Consider the following 24,954-nt stretch of genomic DNA (forward strand, 5'->3'; position numbering starts at 1 on the left):
AGGTCATTCCTCTCAATGGCTGGACATGTAAAGTCAGAACAAGGAGGGTGGGATTCCATAACAACCATATTACTACCATCATAAGAGTAAAGTCGACATAAAGGGTGTGCAATGGATGATTAGACTGAAAGAAAAAGTTCAGTTTTCCTTGTAGTTGTGCAGTAGCACTGATATTCCTTCCAGATACAGTGCAGACTCATTGATCTCTATAGTATGTTGATGTGACTGATGTTGTAGACTTAGTGATCACAATAAGCTAATAGCATGATTTAACCCATTAAGATGTAAGATCACAAATATGTGATTAGAATGATCTAAATTGAACCGTAAGGATCTAAATTCCGGTAACCGGAAGCGATGGAGTTCTAGAACAATGATTTAGAATATGGAAAAAAAAGATTTCCAAAAGACCTTCAGTGGGTTAATTATCAGCAAGTCTGTGGAGGATTTAAAAATTTTTTTTAAAAACTAGCAGTTCTAGATTTCTGTGTGCACACAGGTCCCATTTCTGTATTTGTCTGATCAAAAAATGTCCAATAAATATGGAGCATCTATACGGGTACACAAAGAAATTTTATTACACAGAGAGAATTATGTAAGAAACGGTGTATGGGCGGAAAAAGTGAAATGATTCTTTTTTTTTTTGACTGAGATTTCCCAGATGATACAGAAGAACATTCACTTTTACAAAACGATCCTCTTTATTGAAATAGGCTGCACTGAACAACCAGAAAAATAAGGTCTTTACAGTTGAACCCAAAAAAGGTCAATAAATAGTTTCTGTTAATGAAAGAAATCAGTTTTCCTCTTTAGTTTGCGATGTCGGATGACACTTAGTACGAAAGTGGCTTTGCTTGGCTTTCTGATTGGTTGTGAGGCAGTCTGCTCTGTATTGTGGGCTCAGAGAATGATAGCTGATTAGGTTCATTAACACTATGGGTTTCCTGTTCATTTTTTTCAGCTTAAAAACTCATTTAATATAAAATCAACACACATTTACAAAGATTTACAGCACTGAATTATGAGAAATGAGAATGTCAGAACACATGGGTTTGCTTGGCAACAAGAGGACGCATTAAAGGAGTTCATTTGTTCATAAATTTAAACATTGTAAAAAGGGGTGGCAATGTACAAACAAAACATAAAATAAAGAAGTCTTTCCCAAGAGCTATGTCTATTACCTCTTGGATAATTAACCATAGATCTTACAAGGTGTGGACTAGGGATTCATACTTAAAATTTTATTGGTCGTATTGCTGTCATACATGCAAATGATTTGTCTCGAGGTGGGGGTAAGTTTGACTTTCCTGATATAAAAATCATTTTAACCCTTAAGGCAAAAACTAAAATAAAAATGTACAGTCACCACAATATGAATGAAAAGCACCAATAGTTGGAAGCATAGTCTCTTCTGTTCTCATAGGGCTCGTGTTGATGATGTCATCAATGATGTCACTGATGATGTTGTCTTTCTGAAGTAAGGGGAGGGGACAGGTTCACAGTGACTGGCGTCACAAACTATCAACCACAGCTCTTAAAGTCTCACAAGAAGCAGATGGTGTTCATGCTGAAGGGTTAAAACAATGCTGTGCTCTTTCACCAGACTAGGCATTGGTTTCAGGGTCTAACGTCAGTCACGGTGGACTTCCCCTCCCACTCGTAGGTGGTGACCATTAGAGGGAAGGAGTGTGCACCAGTCTCTCTCTCTCTTGCTCTTTTTACTGACTCTCTCCCTGGGGGTTGACGAACCCCTACAGCACTAGCCTTAAAAGGAGGGCCCCTTGATGGTTCCAGCCTGCTGCAGCCTGGGGGAGGTGTAAGCTGAGGCAGCCAGGCATGCGGCTAGTTCACAGAACCCTGGCAGGCCGGCAGGACCGGGTTTACCAGGACGCCCCGCATCACCCGCGATGCCCTGTGGTCCCCTCTCGCCTGGCTTCCCGTCCCGGCCGACCCCATCGATACCCGGCGGACCTGTGGATAAAGGTGGAGTGGGGAACAGAGCAGATCAGTGACCACCGAATTAGCTAGCTGACTGGTGCTTGGGCCAAGCGGCAATGTCTGTTGGGAGTTGTAGTACATTATGATTTCATGCCTCCAACGGCCCATGCTCCTGTGATTTCCAGGGGAGTAAATAACAGTATGACCGCAGAGGTCTGTGTGGTTAAAGATAGCCACTTGCTGTAAGTTGATGTGGAGATGTGATCTCACCTGGGATTCCAGGTGGTCCGGGCTGGCCGGCGTGTGGGCGGCCAGGATCCCCTCTATCACCCTTCGCACCCCTCTTTCCTGGAGGAGAGATGAAGATGAGAGCAATGAGCATGACTTCACCAATGGTAGAAAAAAACAGCATCATCCACACAAAGGACGCGGCGCCGTTTTCAATATCCACAGGAGAGACACAGAGAGCTATCACCAGACAGCAGGCGGACCCTCAGTCCGATTGCGCCTTATTATCTCATCAGGCTTTCCAATCTCCTACCCTGCGAGAGGAGAAGAATGATTGAATTTTTGGAGTTGCTGGTGCATTTGAATAACCAGACAGAATCGATCATGTCTGGGCAAAATTGACCACGTTCCCAGCAGAATTAATATAGGGACTCCTGCATAAACGTGAAACCTCGGGAAAAACAACCTTTAATGCAAAAAAAATATTGTTACATGCAGATTAGTGATGGGCTGGCTGTCCCTGCTCAGATGGATTAGCATCTGATGCTAATGCTAATGTATAATCACCAACCAAGCTGCAGTAGTACAAGTATAACTGCAGCAAAGTTTAATGGAGAAATATTAGCCAGCATGCATTGAGCTGAATAGTTTATCAGTAAGTGAGCCCTGAAATTTCAGCAAGTGAAATTTAGTTTTTTAGCAGTGCTTGGCTGTTATCAACTGAATGCAAGCTATATTTGAGCCTGACTGACATTGCCTGGAAGACACATGGATACAATGCTAATTGTGAACGAGAGATGTGTGGTGGAATTCATCTGTGCAATCAGTGATCGCCTAGTATGGTCTGATCCTCATTCCACATATCTCATCTACCTTTGAGTCCAGTGTTGCCGATCTGTCCAGAGGCGCCCATCATGCCAGGAATTCCTCGAGCCCCGGTGAGCCCATGTGCCCCTTGTGGTCCTGGTGCTCCTGGTGGTCCAGGTGGGCCAGGCGGGCCCATGACACCGGCTCCGCCCAGAGCCGCCCTCTTAGCGCTCACCGCCACTTCCGCCAACCGCTCTAGAAACAAAAGACGCTTCCCAGTTATCTTCATCCAGATCGACTTGTGTCACAGATTTTTGTCGTACATAAATGAAAACAAATGAAGTTGGATGCGTACAATGGGGATTAATGCAGGTGGAGGAGGTTGCTCAAGGTTTACAAATGACAGCACACAAATGGAGTCTGAAGTTAGTTGCGATATTAATTTCGTTTTTATGCAGTGTATTTTCTTCAGCCATGCTTTTTTAATGAAGGAAATGTTTGTTGTCTTCAACAATTGCGCACAAAAAATGCTATCTATTATGCTGTCGTAAAAACATCAGCATCTGTATAAAGAATGTTCTCCAGTTAATATTTATTGAAATCACACCACAAGAAGGACACAAACATTTCTATTCAATTGGGCGTTTGTACCCTCCGTATCACTTCGGCAAAATCTGTTGATCGGTTCTTTTGAAAATCCGATCTTTTCCTGAGGGGGTTGCAGCTGGCACTAGTTCAGCATGCAGAAAAGGTAGGCCTTGTGTTTATATTTTGTTAGCCAGCATGTTTTCCGGCATGCAGCTCTGCATTACAATTGACTGAACGGGGTTGGATCTCTAATGCGCTTCGAGAAAAAAAGAGCTGATTCAGCCTGAGCCTGCCAAACATTCTTCGACATCTGCTTTCCTGACATAATGACTCTCGAGATGAAGAGGGCAACCGAGGCCAGGCAGCACAAAAAATCTTACAGTTTACAATTATTCCACATGAATATGGAAAGCGATAACAAAACAAACATGTTTTCCAGGCAAAAACAAAAAAGAAACATAAGAATTTGCCAACGTATCAGAAAGTAAGTGCTGAGCTCTGAACTCGCCGGTTCAGTTGTCTTTACGAGGCCTGTACGCCAGATACTTCAAAACATACTTCTCTGGGTTTTATATTATCGGGAAAAACGCCCTCAGTGCATTTGAACATTGACCCAGTGGAGCATCTGCCTCAAAAACAGCACAACTCACCTTGCAGCATTTTCAACACCACCTCAATAATATGCTGATCTGAAGCATCTCGGCCCTGAGGTAAAGAGAGGCGAAGAGAGGAGGAGAGGAATGATAGAAATAAGGGGACAGGAGGAACAGAAGAGGCAAAATAATGGGAACAGACAGAAGGGTCAATATGAGACAAGTGGAGGATAAAATGGATGCCACACAGAGGTGCTCTCATATAGGTCTGGGCAGGGCATATACATGTTCAGGGCGGGTATTACTGCAGTGCCACGGTGTGCTAGCAGAGGCTCAGCTTCCCCAGCACATCTCCATCTTGTAGTGCGACAGGGAGGGCGTTTTTTACTGCTTGTCTTCATGGCACTCTGTATTTTCTTGCTGTTAGCAAATATGACCTAGGGGGACATGTGCTGGTCCCTCTCCCTTAACTGTACTGTGTTTGGTTTGGCTGGTGATGATGCGTGTGTATGTGTGTGTGTGCGTATACGGTGTGTGTGTGTGTGTGACTCACAGCAATTCCTTGTCTCCCAGGCATGCCAGGTACCCCTCGTTCTCCATTGAGGCCCCGGGGCCCGGGAAGTCCTGGAGGGCCCTGGTCTCCTGGTTTGCCTGGGTCTCCCGCAAGCCCATTGAAACCCAGATCACCCCTCACTCCTTGCTGTATGGGGGGGGGGGGATGAAATGGAAGAAAGACATTCCATATTCAGCCCAAACCAAAACCCTGAAATTCCTCATACAGTTCAAGTTGTTCGAGTTTGTGAAACAAATAGGGTTCTTTCCAGCCAGACATACTTAAGAGCTCTGGTGTCTGATCTTATTTTGTTAGCTCTTCTGAGAAGTAGCTTCACATACAAGTACGCCTTAAGGAGATTAGTTTTCCACAGGGCCATGGTAGCTGGCCATTACTTAGACTCCACATAGGCACCAAGGCACACCATGGCAAATCATTATCACTGCTTGTCTTCTGCAGGGGAAATCAACATAGATCTAACCAACCAACAAACAATGGTGCTGCAAGGTCTTGGTATTCAAGATGAAGTTTTGCTTTTTTTTGTCAAACTACAAAACAATGCATGCCAATACTGCTACTTTTCATCATACAGTACTCAACTGTACAGCATAGGCAGTGGAGCAGTGGCTTATGTTACAAGAGTGACAGCTGGTTTTATACCTGTCCTTTTGGTCCCGGCTCACCAGACAACCCCTGTTAAAGGAAGCAGAAAAAATGAGTCCATTTATAAATTCCTCGCAGGGGCAGCAGTGTTGTCTGGGATGCAAACACATAACCTTCAGGCAGCAGCAGGTTCAACTCCTGAAATACAGCCCTCTCACAGGGTACAAATTGAACCTGAATATATGGCTGTGTTTACGAAGCCATTTTGGGACATTGTGACTTACTGATACCCTTTTGAACTAATGACAAATCTCACAGAGGCAATAAGGCATAAATCGCCACAGTACTCAATTAAGAGTTGCACCAGCACACAGGAAGCATCGTTCTGCATTTCAGACTTTCTCCAAGTTTTCTACCAGTAGCTTTAAGCAGTACACGTTGCTAACAGCGGGCTATGTCACATAATACTATAAGGCCTCCTCTTTCTGGTGCTTTTTTAAAATCTCCCAAACATCCAAGTCCTCCTCACCTTCTCTCCTTTCTCTCCAGCCAAACCCTCCACACCTGGGTCCCCCTGGAAAAGACATGTGGGGTGTCCAGGTAAGCACAGGTAAGCACAAAAACAATTGCATTATAACAGTAGACAAATACTATTCTACCATACTGTGAATATAAATCAGTCCATTAATGCTGCATACTCACAAAGTCTCCCTTCATCCCGGGTTTTCCTTGGAATCCCTGGTAAAACAAAGATTGTTGACTTTAGAGATAATAATACATCAACAATAATAATGGTGTGGTAAAATGTATACATATACCACAACAAAATATCAATACAGGATAAAAAGAACAAAAAGTGAGAAAATACCCTGCAACACAACAAAAAAGCAGCATTCTAGCATGGTCAAAGATAAAAACAAAATGTCAATAATACCATGAATGGTTTGTTAATGCTTTTCACCTTTCAAAGGCTCAATGTGCGAAACACAGACCTCTGGATGTGCTTGTTACACCTCAATTTTGAATTCCCATTTGGCATAAAATGACATACATACTGACACTACCGTACACACACAAGCACACACAGGCACCTACACACTCACATGCACACACACCAATTTGCAGATAAAACCAGCGATATGAGTGGCCATCACAAAGCTTTACCCTTAAGAATTCTACAGAAATATTCACTGCAGCAGCTTTACAGCAAAGAATGCCAAAGAGCTGAAGATACACAGTGCCATCAGGTGGCTACAACACAGTACTGCACTATTCCACAAATTACAGTGTTACAGATCCCAGATAAGCACACTCTAACCAGGCTACCCACCTTATCGCCCTTGGTTCCTGAAATGCCCTGAGCCCCAGGAATGCCCATTGGCCCTCTCTCACCTTTGATACCCTGCGGACAGAGAACAATGTCAGATGCATTCAACCAAATGGTCCAATCATGTATTCCCCCCAAATAATACCCTTTTACATTTCAGACAGATTCACATAGCAGTAAACATTCATAACGACATTTCAAGCTTTTTCAATCAGAAAGACAAACACAAACATGCAACATAAGAGCAACTTACTGCTTCGCCAACAATTCCTTGGGGCCCAACAGCCCCTCTCTCACCCCTGTCTCCCTGTAGAAGGAGGGAAAAAGAGAGAACAGGAATCATGAAGAAAATGGCAGCTGAGGAGTCACAAAGCTAGCATGGGTTGTATTTTTTGTGTGCTTAAGCAGGATTGCACCTTTCCTATGATTTAAGTCTAAGTTGAGGTGTGTGCATGTCACCTTTGGTCCTGGTACCCCCTCCATTCCAGCCTCACCAGGAGGACCAGGCTCCCCCTATGAGAGAGGGAGAGAAAAAGGACGAGAGAGAATGGAAAAGGGAGGGCGAGGCAGAGGGAGAGAGAGAGAACAAGGTGTTCTAGCGAGTGTTTACATATAAATAAGTAGATAAATTTAAAAGCATTTGTCATTGTCAACACTTTCAAACGCAGAGAGGTGAACTAAAGGATGTCCTTTGGTGGAACAGACATATATTGTGTCTGTCAGGGGACCTACCTGAGGTCCTGGAGGACCGGACATTCCCACCATGCCCCTGGGCCCAGGCTCACCCTAAGGAGAGAGAAAGAAGTTGTCATCTGAATGACACAGGCACTGGTCCTGTCATTGCTATTCTGTCCCACAATCTAAGCTTATAAATTATGAATACAAACATTACAGTTTTATGGTGTGAACCCGTTAATATACGTGAGGTGCTACATAGATTTCTACAGATGTTCTCCACTGTAGCCACAACCATGCAATTTGTCACAGCCAAAGGCACCGTACAGTCCTGATGCATGGCATGACACAGCTGGGCAAGGTAGACTTTCACAGTTCAGTGTGCGTTATTCTATTTAGTCCTCCATGCGTGAGGCTCTACATCGCCTGTTGCTGTGAACATGAAAAACACTGGCATTTTTAAGATGACAGGACGTAAGGAATCAGCCCTGTATGACTGGTGACAAGGCTGGCAAGCGAGGCAGTCTGACAGCCTGAAAGAGCGTAGAACAGAATAAAAATATATAGGCTGCCAATTAGATAACCTGACAAACGAGGAATTGGAAACATATTTCCCAGACAGAAAAGCAGACGTTGTATCATCCGGAAAAGGTTGAAGACACATCACTGATAGGCGGCAGTTGAGCTAAGGGGACTCACCTTTTGCCCAGCTCCACCCTTGGTGCCAGGGCTGCCCGGCAAACCCTAAAAGAGACAGGAAGTGAAAGGTCAGACAGGTCAGCGCTGGCCCAGTCAGGTTATTCCGTTGCCTGGCATGGCCTGGAATCTGTCTGCCCAGTAACTCACAATGCAGTTTATGCTGATAATAACGGCTGCAATGAACGTGCTCTGATGGTGCATCATATCTCACACGCTCCATTACCCAGAGGTAGGAGGACAAAGAGTCACTTTTGATGATGAAGAATTGTTCATAGGGAGAGAAAGAGCAATTTTCAAGGTGGTTTAAATTTTGATCCAGGTAGAGGTAGAAGGTCGGGCTGGACCCGAGCCCAGAACACCCATAATTTACCACCTTGTTTTCAGCAGGTCAAGCAGAAAGGAGAGCGGGTCATTGCTTTACGTGATCAGGAAGAGAATGGACGTGCACGGCGGCACAAGCACAAGGCTGAGTAAATTATAGCTGTACAACAGGATGGAGACACTCACTGCTGTCCCCTGGTGGCCGGGAGGTCCAGGCATACCAGCCTGCCCTGGAGCACCCTACAGAGAGAGGGAAACAAAGTGTATCTTCAGGACTCTGATAAAGACACTGAGGCTTGTATTGTGAAATCTGGTATCAGGTGTAAATCCAGGTTCCAGATGTGGACATTTTCATCTCTACCTTCATTCCAGGAATGCCAGGTGTGCCATCTTTCCCATCAATTCCAGGTAGGCCCTGAAAATCCAATAAAACATTATTACAGTGACAATGATTGTCATTTAAAGACAAATAAATCCTTTCTTCCCATTGCATCAGAGGGCCGGACAGACAAACAGGCGCCTGATTGACCACAGGAGTTTTAAATGTGCAGGTGGGTCATACCATGCCAAATAAAACCAGCCCTTCCTGTCCCAGGATCCCATTCTAGACTATAGGGAAAATGACTGCGATCCCTGTGCTTTAGCTGGATACGCCACCAGGCAACGCTCAACAAGAAGACGCTATTTTGTAGGAAAATACCCATTTAGATTGTAATTACATACACAGGTCTTACATGAATATACATTTCAGAAGTAAAAAAAAAAAGTGACTTTTACTCACATTCTCTCCCTTCTTGCCAACTCCGCCCTGTGGACCCTTGATACCTCCGCTACCCTGAAGAGAACAAGCCAATCACCTGTCAGAAAATCTCACTACCATCCAATTACAAGAAAAAAACCATGTCATCATGCTGTGGAAATAGAATGGGCTCATGCATTTATACATGCCTCGTTAAACAAAACAACAGTGAAACCAGTTAGTATGTGATTTTCCTTAATAAACCTCTATAATCCCTAGTAATCAAATTCTACTATTTGTGTGGATTTAGGAGCTGGGATAAATCAACAAATCTAGTTATCTGTGAACAGGAAGATGCTCAATGATATCCTGCCTTAGTAAGTTGATGAAAACCAGAATATTACTTAATGCCGCTCAATGAGACTTTAACAGCACGCAATAGTCATTTAGTTGATTGTTTATTGCATATAAAACTGCACTTTCTCTTTAAGAATCTGCATGGCAGCTTCACAACAGAGCTCTATGGTCTTAGCTCCAGGAGGCTGAGATTAATTCGTAGCAGGGTCTGAATAACCAAAGCAGTTTCCCACAATGTCGTCACCCATTAAGTGCATAGGAGGCAATACTGAAACAGAGGGACAGACAGGGAGCGAAAGAGAGAGAGAGAGAGAGAGAGAGAGAGAGTGAAATACTCACCACGTCCCCTTTCTCGCCCGCAATGCCCGGGGGACCCCGGGGCCCCTCCTCCCCCTAAGGGACGGTAAAGACAAGCACATCTTCCATCAGAATAATGGGGGGGAGGGCGGATGGAGGAATTCCAAAACATACAGGTCACCTGATGTAGAGCGATGCCATTATAACCTTCACGCTGTCTGCATCATGCACCCTTAGTCAGTAGTGTCATGTGCATATGGTCCTTATCTACGAGTAGTTGACAAAGGTTCTTCAGAAGGAACAGTTCTGATGATTACAATTTAAACCGCAATTTTTAACGCATTACAGTTTAAACCTGAATGTAGCTGGAATGTAGTGACTCTTGACGGAAATCGGCACGCGCATGCTGCAACCGCACCTCGGCTTATTCCTCAGACAGCCAGCGCCTAAAAGCGGCGATAATTGCTCCCGTGAATACCTTAAGAGCCGGAATCCAGTGTTAAACTTTTCATGAGCTGCATTTCATAAGCACTGAGGGAATTAACCACGAAGGAGCGTAATGTGTCAACATTACCCCAGCTGTTTTTTAACCAGGTTTGCTCGCTGTAGGCTCGCAGGCAATTTTCAGAAATGGCATTATGTGTGCAAGGATAAGGAGGCCGTCTCCGAAAGCTTTCAGCCCTGAAGAAATGCGGCTTAATGTGGATTCCAATGAGACCGGATTCAAAGGGTAAATAATTGTGAAGGAGTCTGTGCTGTAAACATGCAGTGTGAGTGGACTGTGTGGTTGGGCTGGAGATAATTGTAGCTGCCACTTACTGGTAGTCCAGGGATTCCGATAGGCCCGGTAATACCTTTGTAACCACGGGGACCCTGAGGGAAACATGACATTGTGGTGGGTGACAACCAAAAACATTTACCACCAAGAAAATCCAAAGAGTAGTTAGTGGGGATGAAGCTAACCAGGCCACAAATGCATACAAATAAGATCCATACACAGATATAGCAGTATTAGTCTGTACCAGCTCCTCGCTGAGTCAAAAGGACGTTTAAGATCTGCTCTGATTCCGATTTAAAGTCAATAAGCCCGTCTCAGGAACGCTGAGCCAGCGATCTGCAGACCGGAGCAGGTGAGGAGGCTGAACAGCCGCGGCGCACTAAACGCTGTGATTTAAAAGATGGCGCACAGTTAGCCACGCTAATAACATTTACGCAGCGATAGCTCGGTGCGCAGTGAGCACGCTCATTTTAAGACGGATGGTGCTTCGGGGTCATTAACTGCAGATGCGGCGGGGGGGGGGGGGGGGGTTGAGGGTGCAGAGGGCGCGAAGACGGGCTTAAGCAGCCGCCTCTCACTAAAAGGATTTGTAAGCGCATTCCTCTTCCTTATGTCTGTGAAGGATCGTGTTTCCGTACATTGGTCTGAACAGTGAGTGATGAGACGTACAGACAGGGGGTGTGGGGCGGTGCCTTGGTGCGGTACTTACTGCTTCCCCTTTGGGCCCCACCATCCCTGGATAGCCCCTCAACCCCCGGGGGCCCTGGAAACATAAAGAGAGGATGTGTCATAAGGCCACCATGGCCATTATTACCCAGCATGCACATGAAGCCAAAAACGGGAGAGCAACTGCTTATACACATTTAAATATATGTTAAATATACATTATTTTATGTGTACTCACTGAAATGATTGTAAAACTTCCTTTAATAACAGCGAATAGCTATAATGATACTGTAGCTGTACAAGCAGAGCACACCCATCAATAATTACCCAGAGTTACCCAGCATGCACATCACCCTTGCATTGATTTAAAGGAAGGCGCGGAGAGACAGGGGTAAATGAGACAGGAAAGAATGACTCACCGAAGGACCGGGAATGCCTTGCTCCCCGGAGATTCCCACGTCTCCTTTGGTGCCCTGCGAGGGATGGAGAGGAAGGAGGAAGAAGGATAATTGAGGATCTATGTCACCCTGACAAAACCTATTCCGCCTCAATGTGTGACCACCTGGCCTCCCTGAGGTGAGAGAGATGTGGACGTTTGCTTCACGAATTAGATAGATCCCCAATGGCTTAGTTTTCTGTTCCTAGGAATTTTACTTGGTATGTGTATATACTCTACAAAAATCTAAAAATGGGGGGGCAGAATTTGGATTACACCTATTTTGCATCCATGTGCACCTACCCCTGTATACGTTGTAATATAGAGGGAGTTCAGAAACATTTTACAGTTAATACAAGCTACATTGTACTTACTGTATGTGGCAATTACTGAAAGACATTTGATGGACAGTACAGAGCATTGTTGCCGCAGACATTAATAGAACTAATGATGGATCACCGTTAGGCTAAACTTGGACACTTCTATAAAAGAAAGCTCTTCCCAGTAACAAACAGTGACTGCAGCACTGAAGGGCATGTACCTGGCTGTCTTTTATTAAGTGCAGCAGTGCCTGCTTTAGGATATGAAATATACACCATTCTATACAAAGCTGTTGAAGTGGTCAGACGGCGGTGGCGCGTGACAGATCTTTTCTCGGATAGTGATTTCTATTATCTTTGACACAGCGGCGCGTTTTCTCTGAGCGCGGACAGCCGCAATGCAGCGGGCGAACGCCACAGCCCAGTTTCCCTATCGAGCCGGCGCCCGCGTCTGCCGGGCGCTCGTTAACTCTGATTAATTCACATCGCCGTGGCGATCACTCTCTCCCCCGCTGTACCTGGCAGACTCTCGTCTCCTTTCATGTGGGTCGTCGTGTTCTGCCTGGGCCGGGGCTCAGGGCTGACTAATCGCACCCAGATTAGTGCCAGTCATGCCACGGGGGACTTCATTAAGTACTAATCCTGTTCTGCTGGTTGACATCATTAGAACACAGTGGGAAGAGGCGGGCTGAGGGGGGCTGCTTAGTGTTGGTCATATTAGCGGGCATGGCTTCCCATTATGCAGCAGAATGTATAATCCATCTGACTGGCACACGCAGAGCACAGCCCTTCCTAATTGTCATGTTGCAGAGTTTGCGCTGACATCTTTATTAGACCAACTTGTCTTTAGGATTTTCTGTGCAAAAATAAAACTTTTACACATACAATGCATTTAGAAAAACTCAAAGTGGATGTGCAGAGTACTTGTAAAAAAAGATTTAAAAAGATTTCACCACGTTGAATATAAAAACAAAATTTGAAATGAAAACACCAACCTTGTAAGTCTAATTTTCATATTTTTGTGCATTTTTTTATATGACTTACAATCTTGACACAGCTTATAGGTTAGATCAAATGACAGTTGAATTAAATGATAAGGTATTGCTGAATTACTTATGGGTGCAGCTCTTTCATTTGCACACAAATTCTTCACAGATTCTCTGAATGCATATATATGTATATTTAGTGAACTCTGTCAGGTCATGAGTACAGTTTTTGGGTGAAAAGCCAGTGTCCAGTATGGCGACTGGCTGCGGAGGGTTTGTCTTTTTTCTAGTGTGATAACTGGTTATAGGTAATTGGATGACACTTCACTGGCTAAACATGTGTGGTGGTGTCATATGAGAGCAAGGGCAGGGTCTCCACTACAGAGACACTTCACTACAGAGCGCAGTACATACCAATTTTCCCAGGCTGCCTGGATCTCCCAGTATGCCAGCACGTCCCTTGTGTCCCTGAGACACGGAGAAGTCCATTCAGATATTAATCAACCCACAAAAACTCATTTACAACACCAATGAATGGCAATGGAGTACTTCACAAGCACAGTATGCTGGTAAGAAAAGGATTCCATCAGGAAACAACACATAAAAATAATGTACTATACAAATTATGAGATAAAAGGAATATGACAGAATGAGTGTGCACACTGTTTATCAACAGAAGAGACGGAGACCGATTAGCTCTGCATTTTCTCTACACTGCTGTGAGACAGTACTGTTTTTCTGTTGTTTTGTTTATGCTTTCACCAGGAAGGCTCACCTTTACTCCCTGCAGACCCTGGGGTCCCTTCAGGCCTGCTGGACAGTTAGTTGGACACTGCATAGAGAGAGGGGAGGAAGACCAAAGTAAGTAGGATAACATGTTGCGTTGATGCCTTGCTCTCTCAGTGTAATATACCTTCTTACATGACATTTTAAATTTAACAGTTTAAATTGACCTTCACTAAAACCATGGGTGCCGTATTACGGTGAATAATTTCACAGGGTGACTGACTCTCAAGCCACATTCAGTCCCCTCCATGATACTTTCACCCTTTTCTATCTGCTACCCTCTCTTCTTCCCCCCTCTGTGAATAAGGTGAAAAATATGAAAAGAAGGTTGGTTGTCCACTCTGTGATTAGGTGCACTTGCCTGGAAATCAGCACTGCCCTCCTCCCCAAGAAACTTTCCCGGAGGACCCTGGTGAAGAAAGTTAGAGGAGGGAAGGGAAAGAGAGAGGAAATGAGGGGAGATTGTGGTGTACGATAGAGATGTAGCAGCAAAACTATTGCTGCTTTCAAGCTGAGATGGAATAAAATAAGTTCCGCTTCCAAATGCACTGCAGACTCCGGCAGTAAGATAAGACGGGCACAGTGGATTTTGTTCAAACATATTTGCTCAATAACACCCACCAAGCAAATAACTATGTTCCCCAGTGTTGCAATCATTGCTTTATGTAAAGCTGCTTGAAATAGTTCATGAATATGGATCAGGCTCCATGAAAGAGCTACCACCCATCCTGTTCCTGGGGACTGGGCTATCATGACATCACAGTCACAGGTCAAAAGTCAAGTGACCTCCGAGGGAAGCCACGCCAGTCATCAGACATGAAATGAGGTGAACTGCATGCTAATTTAATGGGGTGGATGATTTATTATTGGAAGGAGAAGGTGCAGACCCTTTATATGCCCTGTATGGCACATGTATAAGACCTCTTTCTAACTGGAGCACTAACAAGTGACCTTAGACCCGAAGCAGGTCACATGATGTTGCTAGAATTCCCAATCAGGACATCAGGGATGATACAAGCAGATTATGTTGCCAGAAGTCCCACTCAGGTATGGGCAAACAGGATCTCACTAGCTGTAGTATTACATCCACGACCCCTGATAGCCTTATCTCTTTATAACTAGTGCAGCGCATGCTGTTCTCTGACCCAGAACAGTTCTGTAATGTTCTGTCTGCTCTGTGACCTGCTAATGTTGTAGAATTAATAGTCCTGTGAACTGGCACTATAATGGCAGTATAAATTACAGTCCCATGAAGCAATCTATAATGTTCAGTTTTGTCACCTTGTGCAGTTCGGTTATTTAATGTTCTCCGACTCGATACACCTCAACTTAACCGCATGCTGTTCTGTGACCTAGGACAGGTCTACTGCATTTAGTTTGGTTACCCTGTCTAGCGCTATAATTCAGTGTTCTCTGACCTCATAAAGTTCTACTGTGTACTGGCCCAGTGGCCGTCTGCTCTTTAGTGTTAATATCTGTCTCACATAATCAGCTCTCTTACTTGCCTCTGTCAGTTTATTAGGACCGTGTTCATTACAGAAAGCCTGGAGGCTTTCTAGACATTTAGTGGTTTCCATCGCTTGGAAATTTAATTGACCATTCATTGTAAACCAATAATGCTTTATGGTATATTGCAATTTAACATTTCATTAATGTAGAAATGAAAGCATGTAATGGTCTCTCTCGGCGAGCTGGCTAGGCTTACTGGTTTCCCTGGGGCCCCTGGTATTCCTGGAGGTCCTGGTGGTCCCATTATGCCCTGGGGTAAAAAGGAGGAAGATGAAGAGGAAGATGGATTTATAGACCTGCGGGATGGAGAAACACTGTGCTGGCAGATACGCTCGGTTCAATCAAGGATGAAACTATGGTCCTACCTTGGGTCCGGATTTTCCCAGCTCACCGGGGAGTCCGATTGGACCTGGTGCCCCCTGCAGGTGAAGTACAAAGAGAGCAGGATTATTAAACCTCCTTAAGTTGCACAACGCCTGTGTGTGGTGAATGCTTATTATAACCAAGGGTAGTGTAGCACCACCTGAATCACAGACTCACAAAGTCCTGAGTTAACATGAAATGTGGACACATTTATTTATTTATTTGAGTGCATAAAACTGAATCTGCCTCACTATACTAACAAACCTGTCAAAACAAAAATGTTACCAATCACCATTTCAAGGAGCTTTGCAACCTTGAAAACCATTTTCAAGCGAAGAAAAGTCATTCACTACATTAAAGAATTTGCATTTATGGGTACACGCTGACACATGAATTCCACAAATTATTATACGGGAAGAAACATCAAGCTGTATGTGAAGACATACTATTAAAAGATGTTTTGAAAGTGCCAGAAATATATTTAATGTTTCCCGAGGGTGGAGGCTGAAGGCTATGCTGCAAAACAAAATAACAGTACAAGCCGTTCCATCACCTGTGCGATTCAGCATAACTGGAATATCCATCAATCCGTTCTATAACCTGATTATACCTGGCCAGGGTTGCAAAGGGGGTGAGGGGGGTCTGGTGCCTATCCCAGCATGCATTTAGCAAAAGGCTAGTTGGCATGTTATCTCTTTATCTGAAGACAAGAAGTGTTTTTTATCATGCGTATTGTTACTTAAATCCTTGTGAACACATTTTTATGAGGATGAGTACAGCTCCAGCAGTATGGTGGGTTTGTACGTATCAGTGTGAGATGGACTGAGTCTGCGGATGAACCCGTTAAATCTGAAAACCATGACCCCGTAAACACTGTTGTTACTAGTGAAGGAAAGTGTTTCTAAAAACATTTGTCCTTGTCCCACTTCAGGGTTGGCCACAATCCAACATGTGTACTTGTATCAGGAAGGACATAGACCTGATCTTTATTCATTTCTATTTTGTCCCTAAGCTGAGGTCATCAACGCATACTAGTTTTGTTTCAGTCCGATTCTGGTTTGGTTAGGTGACATGATCACCCTGGTTCTGTTTTAGAATTGGCAGAGTATAACCAAAAGCTCAGGTTGGGTCAATACATACAGGAAGTCCAAGAAGACCCGGTCCCTAAGAAAGAGCAGAAGAGTTGTCCAGTTATAATGTGATATTAACACACAAAAGTCATGACACAACTGTACAGATTAATTAGTCGACAGATGCGACTTATTAATACTAATATGCTAATGCGGTAAACGACATAGACATAGACATTACTAACGCTGCTATTGCACAAGTAAGTAGTGTATTGCATTTAAATATTGCCACGGCAATGCAAATGAGGCATAGGTGGTTATAAAAACAAACCAAAGAAACTTAATAGAGGAAAACGATTCATATTTATCAAAATGATTCCACTGCACACTGTATAAATCAGCCACAGAGTAAAAAGGGCCAACATTTATTCATTACTCTAGCAGTATGCAGCAGCTTGATGTTTGCTGAGCATGGTGAGACAGTGCCCTCTAGTGCTTTGGTAATGATTATTTAGGGGAACACCAATTCAAAGGCAAATGTTTGTAGCAATAAGCTATAGATATACTTACAGGTGGTCCAGCTATGCCAGTTGGTCCGGGTTGACCCTAAAAAGCAAGACCACAGAGGATAGGTATAGTTACACATTAGGCTCTATACTCCACTATTTTTCATTTGTAATCGATCAAATTCACATGTGGTTAAAGTTCAGTTTCTCAGCTTTTATGTAAGCATATTTTTACATTTCACAAGCCCCCCACTTCAGGGCACTATAATGTCTGGGACACAATAATGCTATGTAAATGAAATTAGTCATGTTTTGTACTTTGCACATTTTGTTTTGTTGCATATCCAATGACTGCTTGAAGTCTGTGACACACAGACATCACCAGATGAAGAGGCTCTTCTCTGGTGATGCTCTGCCAGGCCTGTACTGCAGCCACTTTCAACTCCTGCCTGTTTTGGGGCCAGTTGACAGTTTTCTCTTCAGCATATGAAACACGGGTTCAATTGGATTCAGACTGAGTGAATGACTTGGCCAGTCAAGAATATTTCCAGTTTTTGGCTTTGAAACTGGAATCCTCTAGCTATAGGACAAAGCACTGCCCAAAGAGTTTGGAAGCATTTCCTTGGATCTGACCAGATAAGATACTTCTGTACACTTCAGAATTAATTCTGCTGCTGCTATGAGCAGTTACATCATCAATGAAGACAAGTGAGCCAGTATCTGTGGCAGCCATACACGCCCAAACCATAACACCCTCACCACGTTTCACAAATGAAATTTCTCATCTGTCCACAAGACCTTTTTCCAGAACTCTGCAGGGTCTTTTAGGTACTTCTTAGCAAACTGCAACCTGCCCGTCCAGTTTTTGCAACTAACTAGTGCTTTTCATCTTGCAGTTTAACCTCTGTAGTTCTGTTTGTTAAGTCTTCAGTGAACAGTAGTCACTGATCTGTCTGGCGGGTTTTCATCATTATGGTGAGAATTCTTCTGTCATCAACTATAGAGGTCTCCGTTGGCCTACCAGGCCCTTTGCGATTACTGAGCTCACCAGTGCTCTCTTTCTTCTTAATGTTGTTCCAAGCTGTTGATTTTGATGAGCCTACGGTTTTGCATATGTCTCTGATGGGTTTTTTATTTTTATTTCTCTAGCCACATAATGGCTTCCGTGACTTTCACTGGTACAACTTTGGTCCCCATGTTGACAAACACCAGTAATAGACTCAATCAAAAGCCTAGAATTAAGACTAGATATTGAAATATACCTGTACTAAGGAAGCAACTGAACACACCTGACTAATCAGAAACACCTGTGAAGCCATTTCTGAAACATTATGGTGGCCTGAAATGGGGAGGCTATGTATAAAAAGTGTTGTAATTTCTACATGATACTAAAACGTATAGAAATATATTTTAATAAAAGCTGGGAATCTGCACTGTAACCACAAGCAAATCATTTGATGACAAATGTAAAATTGTTTTGATTACAAATGTGGGTGGTCAGACAAACCAAACCCAGGCCATCAGCAGGGGGGAGGGGGGAGTTGCTCTGCTCAAGAGTGGCATTTGAGGAGGGGGGGACTTTGTGGAATAGGGGAGGTTATTTCAGGGGGACAGGGACAGTACTGTTTACACATGACACTGTTATTTGTTAAGTACTGTTGATTTGAGGAAGGACGTTTTTTTGCTGAGAGGGTTGGGAATGGTGAATGAGTGAGAATTGGAATGTCCTACAGTAGAACCCTTGGTGTGTTTTTCCCCCTTTCTTTTTTGTTTTAGGTGGGGGAGGGGGTGATATTCTTGGTTAGTTACATCATGTGCCATGCAGTAAGAAACTGTAGGACTGCTTCAGAAAGGGAGATGTGGGTTGAGTGGGGTTCTCTTGTCCTCTTGCCTTAGGTCCAGGATTTCCAATCGGCCCCCTGTCTCCTTTTGCTCCAATTAGACCCTACAGAGAGAGAAAGAGTTAAGTGGAGAGTGATAGAGGTATGAAGAGATCAGAATATTACAGCCACTGTATGATGTATGAAATGCAAGGAGACAAATATAAAATCATGTTTTATCACTGCGATCACCTCAGACACAAAGAGGTAAACTACAAAATGTCCTTTGGGCAAAACTTATGTCGTGATTCACTTACTGCCGTATCTGAAACAACCAAAGGGAAGAATATATCAACTTGAGAGGTCATTGCCCTCATAAAACATACTACAGTGAAAACCCTACAGAAAATGTGTTTATTCCACTAGCAGACTAGGCTGTTCTGGAGGACACTGCTTCTTTGTGGCTTGGCTTTCTTATACACTTTTGGACCATAAATCCCTTCTTTTGCCTCATTGGCTTTTCATTTATTTATGGTCCCTCATTTCACTCATTTCATGCCATCTTCTCCTCTCTTTGATCTTATCCTCTATTTTACATCAAAAACTAATTAGCCGGAGCAGTAAAACATTGGACTATTCAGTTATGGTTTTTGCCCATTTATTTCTCTGCGGATGGCATATTAAAAAAATACAGGCTACGCCATTGCATAAAAAGTGTAACTGTTTTAGCAAAAACATTGAGATGGGTAAAGCCCCTAACACATGTTGACATTTCGGGGTAATGAGAAAACTCGGACCGAAATTCCAAATCAGATTAGCCGACAAATCCCTGTGGAATTTGTGTTTTTCCTTTGCATGTGACTGAGAGGAGGCTACCGTTCTCTCTGCTCACACAGCCATGGCACAAAGGCCAGCCGAGGCATTCCACCACTAACAGCAGCACTGAACTCACACTGGCCAGACTTCGCCCACACATGTGCCATTCACCCCAGCAAAAGCGCAAGACAACCAGAGCAGACGCCATGTGTAATGCCATGTGCAATGCCATGCTTTATGAATTCAAAAGGCTAAATAAATTACTTGTGGTGATACAGCTCAAGAGAACCCACAGCAGGAAATACAACAGAACTGCAATGCCACACGGGAAGGTCAACATTACTGAGCTTTCTTACTAGTTTAACAACAATTGTTACATATTACTGCCCAAAAAACATGAGTAGCAACATTGGATTTTTCTTTTTTCCTTTCCGTTTCGAGGCTTATTCAAACCCGACAATGACATCGGTAAACATGAATGTATGTTTTTACATGAGGAAGTGGGGGGTTTGTTTACCACAGGCCTCGCACTAATAGCCCAGCAGCTCCATGCTCTGATTTCTCTACAGAACCCTGAACACTGTGCTCAGTTGAGCTGAGCACTTTGAGGAATCCTCTACAGTGACTTACATCAATTCCATTCTCCCCCGGGGGCCCATCTGGACCGGGCTCTCCTGGCTCTCCTTTGGCCCCCTGAAATAGGAGCCACACGTATGAAGGGCAGAGACCCACACACACACACACACACACACACACCTATATACACACACAGGGCTGTGCAGAGACCTTTTGAGGGGCAGGTGCAAGAAAAACTTTTATGACACCCAGTTATTGTACAGAATCTATTTCACCAAATTGATTGAATGAAAACAAAAATAAATGCAAATATTCATTTTTTAAAAATCAAATCAAAGGGCCATGTTGGGCACTAGGGGCAGTTGGAGAAAAAGGGGCAGGTACACACACACACACCAGGGCAGAGGCACTCAGTGACAGGTCAGTGAAACATACTGTGAATGCACACAGTACACTGAAAAACAGACTGCCTGGGAATTGGAGGTCATATACAAAACTTACATGGCAAACATAACACAGCATACAGTAGCACTGAAAAGTGGTGGAAATCTTCAGTAGAGGAGACGGTACTTACTGGAGTTCCAGGGGTTCCTGGGGGCCCCTTGTCTCCCTATTTTAGGATAGAAGAAGAAGAAGAAGAAAATTAAAGGCAAAGGCCTTTTTCTTTAAAAGTACAATAACATACTGCTGTGCTTGAAGAATCACAGAAACATTGTCTATTGTTTGAAGCTGCACTGCTATTCATCCCCATGTGGTTTGAAGGGAGCATGTTCTCTTGGTTTATTCATGAGAGTGAACTTGTAACACAGTCTTTTGCACTAAATAGACTGCTGAAGCTCTCCGGCATCACAAGGGAAACAGCACTTGTTACCTGACAGGGTTCGAGCAGGGTAAAATCATAAAGCAGTATATAGGAAATATCCTGTTACCTTGGTTGTAACTCGGCACTGGGGCATAACAGCCTGACTACATTAAAGAGCCTTAACAAGTCTCTTGTTAACTAGTGTTGAAGCCGGACTAAAATAATTTTGTCAAGTGTGTGTGTGTGTTGTGTTTGTGTTTGTGTGTGCATGTGTGTATGTTTGCATAGACATGTGATACTATACCAGTTATTGTAGCTCATTCAAATGTGCGCATTACAGTATGACAGGCTAGTAAAATATTGCCAGCAGGATGAACAAGCAATACTTATGGGAAAGCGCAGGCATGTGCAATGATATAATGGCCTTAGTTATAACACGCATTACTGTGGGAACTTCCTATTTATTGGTTGATGGTACCTGCTGTTGAAGAAGGGGTGGAGGTAACACATAGCAGTACCTTGTGACTCTCCTGTAAGCTCCACCCCTAAATGGGTTCATAGCACATCATCATCAAACAAACCATCCCCGACTACATTTTCTCTCCCCTGGTATGTCTGCCCTGCCACACCACCATTACAGAAGGATACTGACCAAACTCACAAAGCAGCCACCGAACTCAGGTTTTCAAAGGCACAACTTTGAGCAATGTAAGTCTATTTTTGACACAACACTGAATAAAAAATGTGAAACATGCTATGCGCATTTCGTTTTTATGAAAAAAATAGACATTCATTTGATATACACACTGAACTAATATTTCCCGCATATTAACATTATGCAACCTTTCAAATTATTTCCAAAGTACCACAGAACGCTTGACCAAGCTCTTTCACAAAGTTACCAGCAAGTCTTAATATACATAAGTGGCGTCAAATTACCGCCATACTGAATTAATGAAAGGTCGCAGGATGTCTCAACCTGGAGAAGAGCGTATGAAAGAAAATCTCACTGCAGGAAACAGAGCTCTTTTTGTACTTCGATGTTTTCATTTTGGTCGCCCTCTGGTGGTATGACTGCGATATTACATCAGTTAGCCACTAGAAGCCCCGAGTATACAATGCTGGTCTTTGTCCCGCATTTCGCGACTGGTGTACGGAATGACTGCGATACTCACATCGATGCCATCGGACCCAGGCGTGCCCGAGGCGCCGGATGGACCAGGTGGGCCTGGGAGACCAAGTGGACCCAGACCTCCTGGTGGACCGCTCTGAAATAAAATATAATAAATCTCACTTTAATATGAAAAATACGTTTATTCAGAAACTATCACTTCATTGGGTCTATATTACCGCCAGTGAATGGGGTTATTTTCAGTATAAAAGCTTTTGTAGGGAGAAAGAAAGAATATCCTAAAAGAAATGCCATTTGCAATTATCCTGACAATTAAACAGATGCTATTTCTTTGCAAATTATTCTGAATTATTTAACAGTCTTCATAATGCATAATTATGTCGAAATAAGTATGACAAAATTGAAAGGCACCACTCAAACACAATTGCAGAAAACCACAAGCACAACATTCAAAGCGGGTACATTGAAAACGGGTACAAAAGATTTTTTTTTCTTCATATTTTAACAATGGAGCTCTCAATATCAGAGATAATAGCACAGAATGTGTCTGCATCTTAATGTTTATTCATCCACTAGTAACAGACATGGCAGAAAACTCAGATGTAAGTGCAGTTCTATTTGTGTTCCAAATTTGTGTGCAGATTCACCTTAAAACAAAAACAGATTCTTTAGTTGGTATAGATACATGTTAGACAACTGGATAAAATTGCTAGGAGGTCCCAAGTTCCATAGTTTTAGGGGAAAAGATATTAAAATGTATTTAATTTACAAGGCCTATTGATTGGTTGCTGATGAAACAATAGAATAAACTAAATAATGGTAGGTTGGGGAAAGGGGGTGGGGTCAAAAGGCCAGTAGTGTTGACCAGGGCCTTCTTTCACCAATAAACTGTCCTGTAAAATTTAATTGATGAATCAAATCTGTAAGATCAGAGCAGAGACATGCCAGTCAAAAGCACAATTCCATATTTTGTAATATGAGCCAATGAAAACAAACAAAGGAAACAGAGCTCTTCATGTTCACCCATGTATTACTGCAAATGATCGTAACACATATCTCTGTAATTAAAACCGGAATCTGCTATCTCGTCTAATGGCTCACAACCTAGCACCACCTGTAGGGTGGCTGTGTTTCCACTCCAGACCCTGAGAATGCTGAACACAAACATCTGATTCTCTCCATTCCCCTCTCTCCATTCTCCCATTTTCTGGGCCACTCTGTAATTCTGATCCTTAATTCCCTTTCCAACTCGTTTATTGTTTCCTTTTCGCTGCCTGTTTAAGGATTCATACAGCCGTCACTTTCAAATCAGTCAATTTATTTTAATGAAACGAGCAGAGTTCATTCTAATTATGTTACAAAAAATCCCATCCTCCTGCAGTGCAGGACTGCGCTGAATGTGCATGGCACATAATTCTGAATTAAAGCAAGCACACTATGTCCAATGTTCTCTGGATGCAGACGGCGCTGCTCACATATATAAGACAGAAATGACATAATTCACTTGGCACAACACATCAAGAAAAGAAAAGAACCCCTCGCATCTCATACTCAGAAAACCAACACAGCGAGCAATGTTTCTGCACACCAGCCCATCTCCAGACAGGAGTCACAGTGACCAAGACCATCAGTAGCCCTTCCATTGCCACTTTCCACAGCACCTCACACTCCAGACTCTGGCTGGGGTGGGAAACCGAGTCCCTCCTGCCCCCTGTCTGCTCCCACCGCAGGACCCCACTGTCCCCACACCCAGGCTCCGGACAAGAGGGAGAGACCCGCGCCTCACTCACCACTTGGGCCAGCGTCAGGCACACCATCGGGAGAAGGACCAACCCCCTGAGCATTGCAAAGTGTCCAGCCATGACCAGGGCCAAAAGAGTCTCCAAACTACAAGCTGCTCCTCTCCTTGCCTGGCCTCTGTGCTGGGACGGGGGGATCCGGGGCAATGAGGCGCGCTATCCGAAAAAAAACCAGGGGAGAGATTAAAGGACGAGAGTGTAACCCAGCCCTACAGCCAGCCCCTGAGCACACAGGGAGATCTCAGTCCCCTGCACTGAAGACCTGACAGACCAAAGGAGTTCTCACTAGCACATTGGGAGGGGCCAGCACTCTGTACCTCATGAATATTCTCTGAACACCGGTTCTGACGAAAATCATTGGACCGTAGCATTTACTCGCCTTTTCATGAATTTCAGAATTGTCGAAATTGCGCGTCACATTTTATGAACATTCCTATGTAGAATTCTGGGACCTCAGAATTCTGGGACCCTGAGCATGTAACTTGTATCAAAAAACCGGAAAGCACCAAATAAAATGACAACTTAGATTGTGTTCCTTGCGAAATCGGATTGCTTGCAATCCTGTAAATTTTTTAAATTTGACCTTCCGATAGAAGCCAGCTGATCTCAACTATTTTCGTTTTATCATTGACGCAAGACTCAAGATGAAAAACTCAAGATGTCGCTCCTCTTAACACCTGTGTTACTTCTGTCATCCATCAATTCACACTGTGGTGTTGCAGTTTGCTGAATTCTCTCGGGGGAACCAGGAATGCGAGCAAACTACCAGCCGCCCGTCTGCTCGGTGCAAATATTCAGTGCGGACATACAAAATGTCACAGCATTTTCACCGCATCACGCAAAAAGCTAACAATCAGGTCACCG

General features: G+C 43.7%; 1 protein-coding gene across 1 annotated transcript; it reads right to left on the bottom strand.

Annotated features, from left to right (window-relative positions):
• Positions 1-554: 554 nt before the first annotated feature.
• Positions 555-24,352, bottom strand: col9a2 (procollagen, type IX, alpha 2). Its single transcript, XM_064347676.1, has 32 exons — positions 24,082-24,352; positions 22,335-22,427; positions 20,932-20,967; positions 20,412-20,474; positions 19,037-19,090; positions 17,210-17,245; positions 16,710-16,733; positions 15,572-15,625; positions 15,403-15,456; positions 14,059-14,106; positions 13,687-13,743; positions 13,326-13,379; positions 11,589-11,642; positions 11,213-11,266; positions 10,545-10,598; positions 9,768-9,821; positions 9,114-9,167; positions 8,694-8,747; positions 8,519-8,572; positions 8,012-8,056; positions 7,370-7,423; positions 7,097-7,150; positions 6,891-6,944; positions 6,641-6,712; positions 6,013-6,048; positions 5,840-5,884; positions 5,368-5,400; positions 4,708-4,854; positions 4,212-4,266; positions 3,040-3,228; positions 2,209-2,286; positions 555-1,971 (listed from the first exon to the last, which is right to left on the bottom strand). Exons 1-32 carry the CDS (start codon positions 24,151-24,153, stop codon positions 1,766-1,768), a joined length of 2,091 nt encoding a protein of 696 aa, XP_064203746.1. The 5' UTR covers positions 24,154-24,352; the 3' UTR covers positions 555-1,765.
• Positions 24,353-24,954: the final 602 nt, after the last annotated feature.

The sequence above is a fragment of the Anguilla rostrata genome, chromosome 8 (genome assembly GCF_018555375.3).
Source record: "Anguilla rostrata isolate EN2019 chromosome 8, ASM1855537v3, whole genome shotgun sequence".
Classification (NCBI taxonomy): Eukaryota; Metazoa; Chordata; class Actinopteri; order Anguilliformes; family Anguillidae; genus Anguilla; species Anguilla rostrata.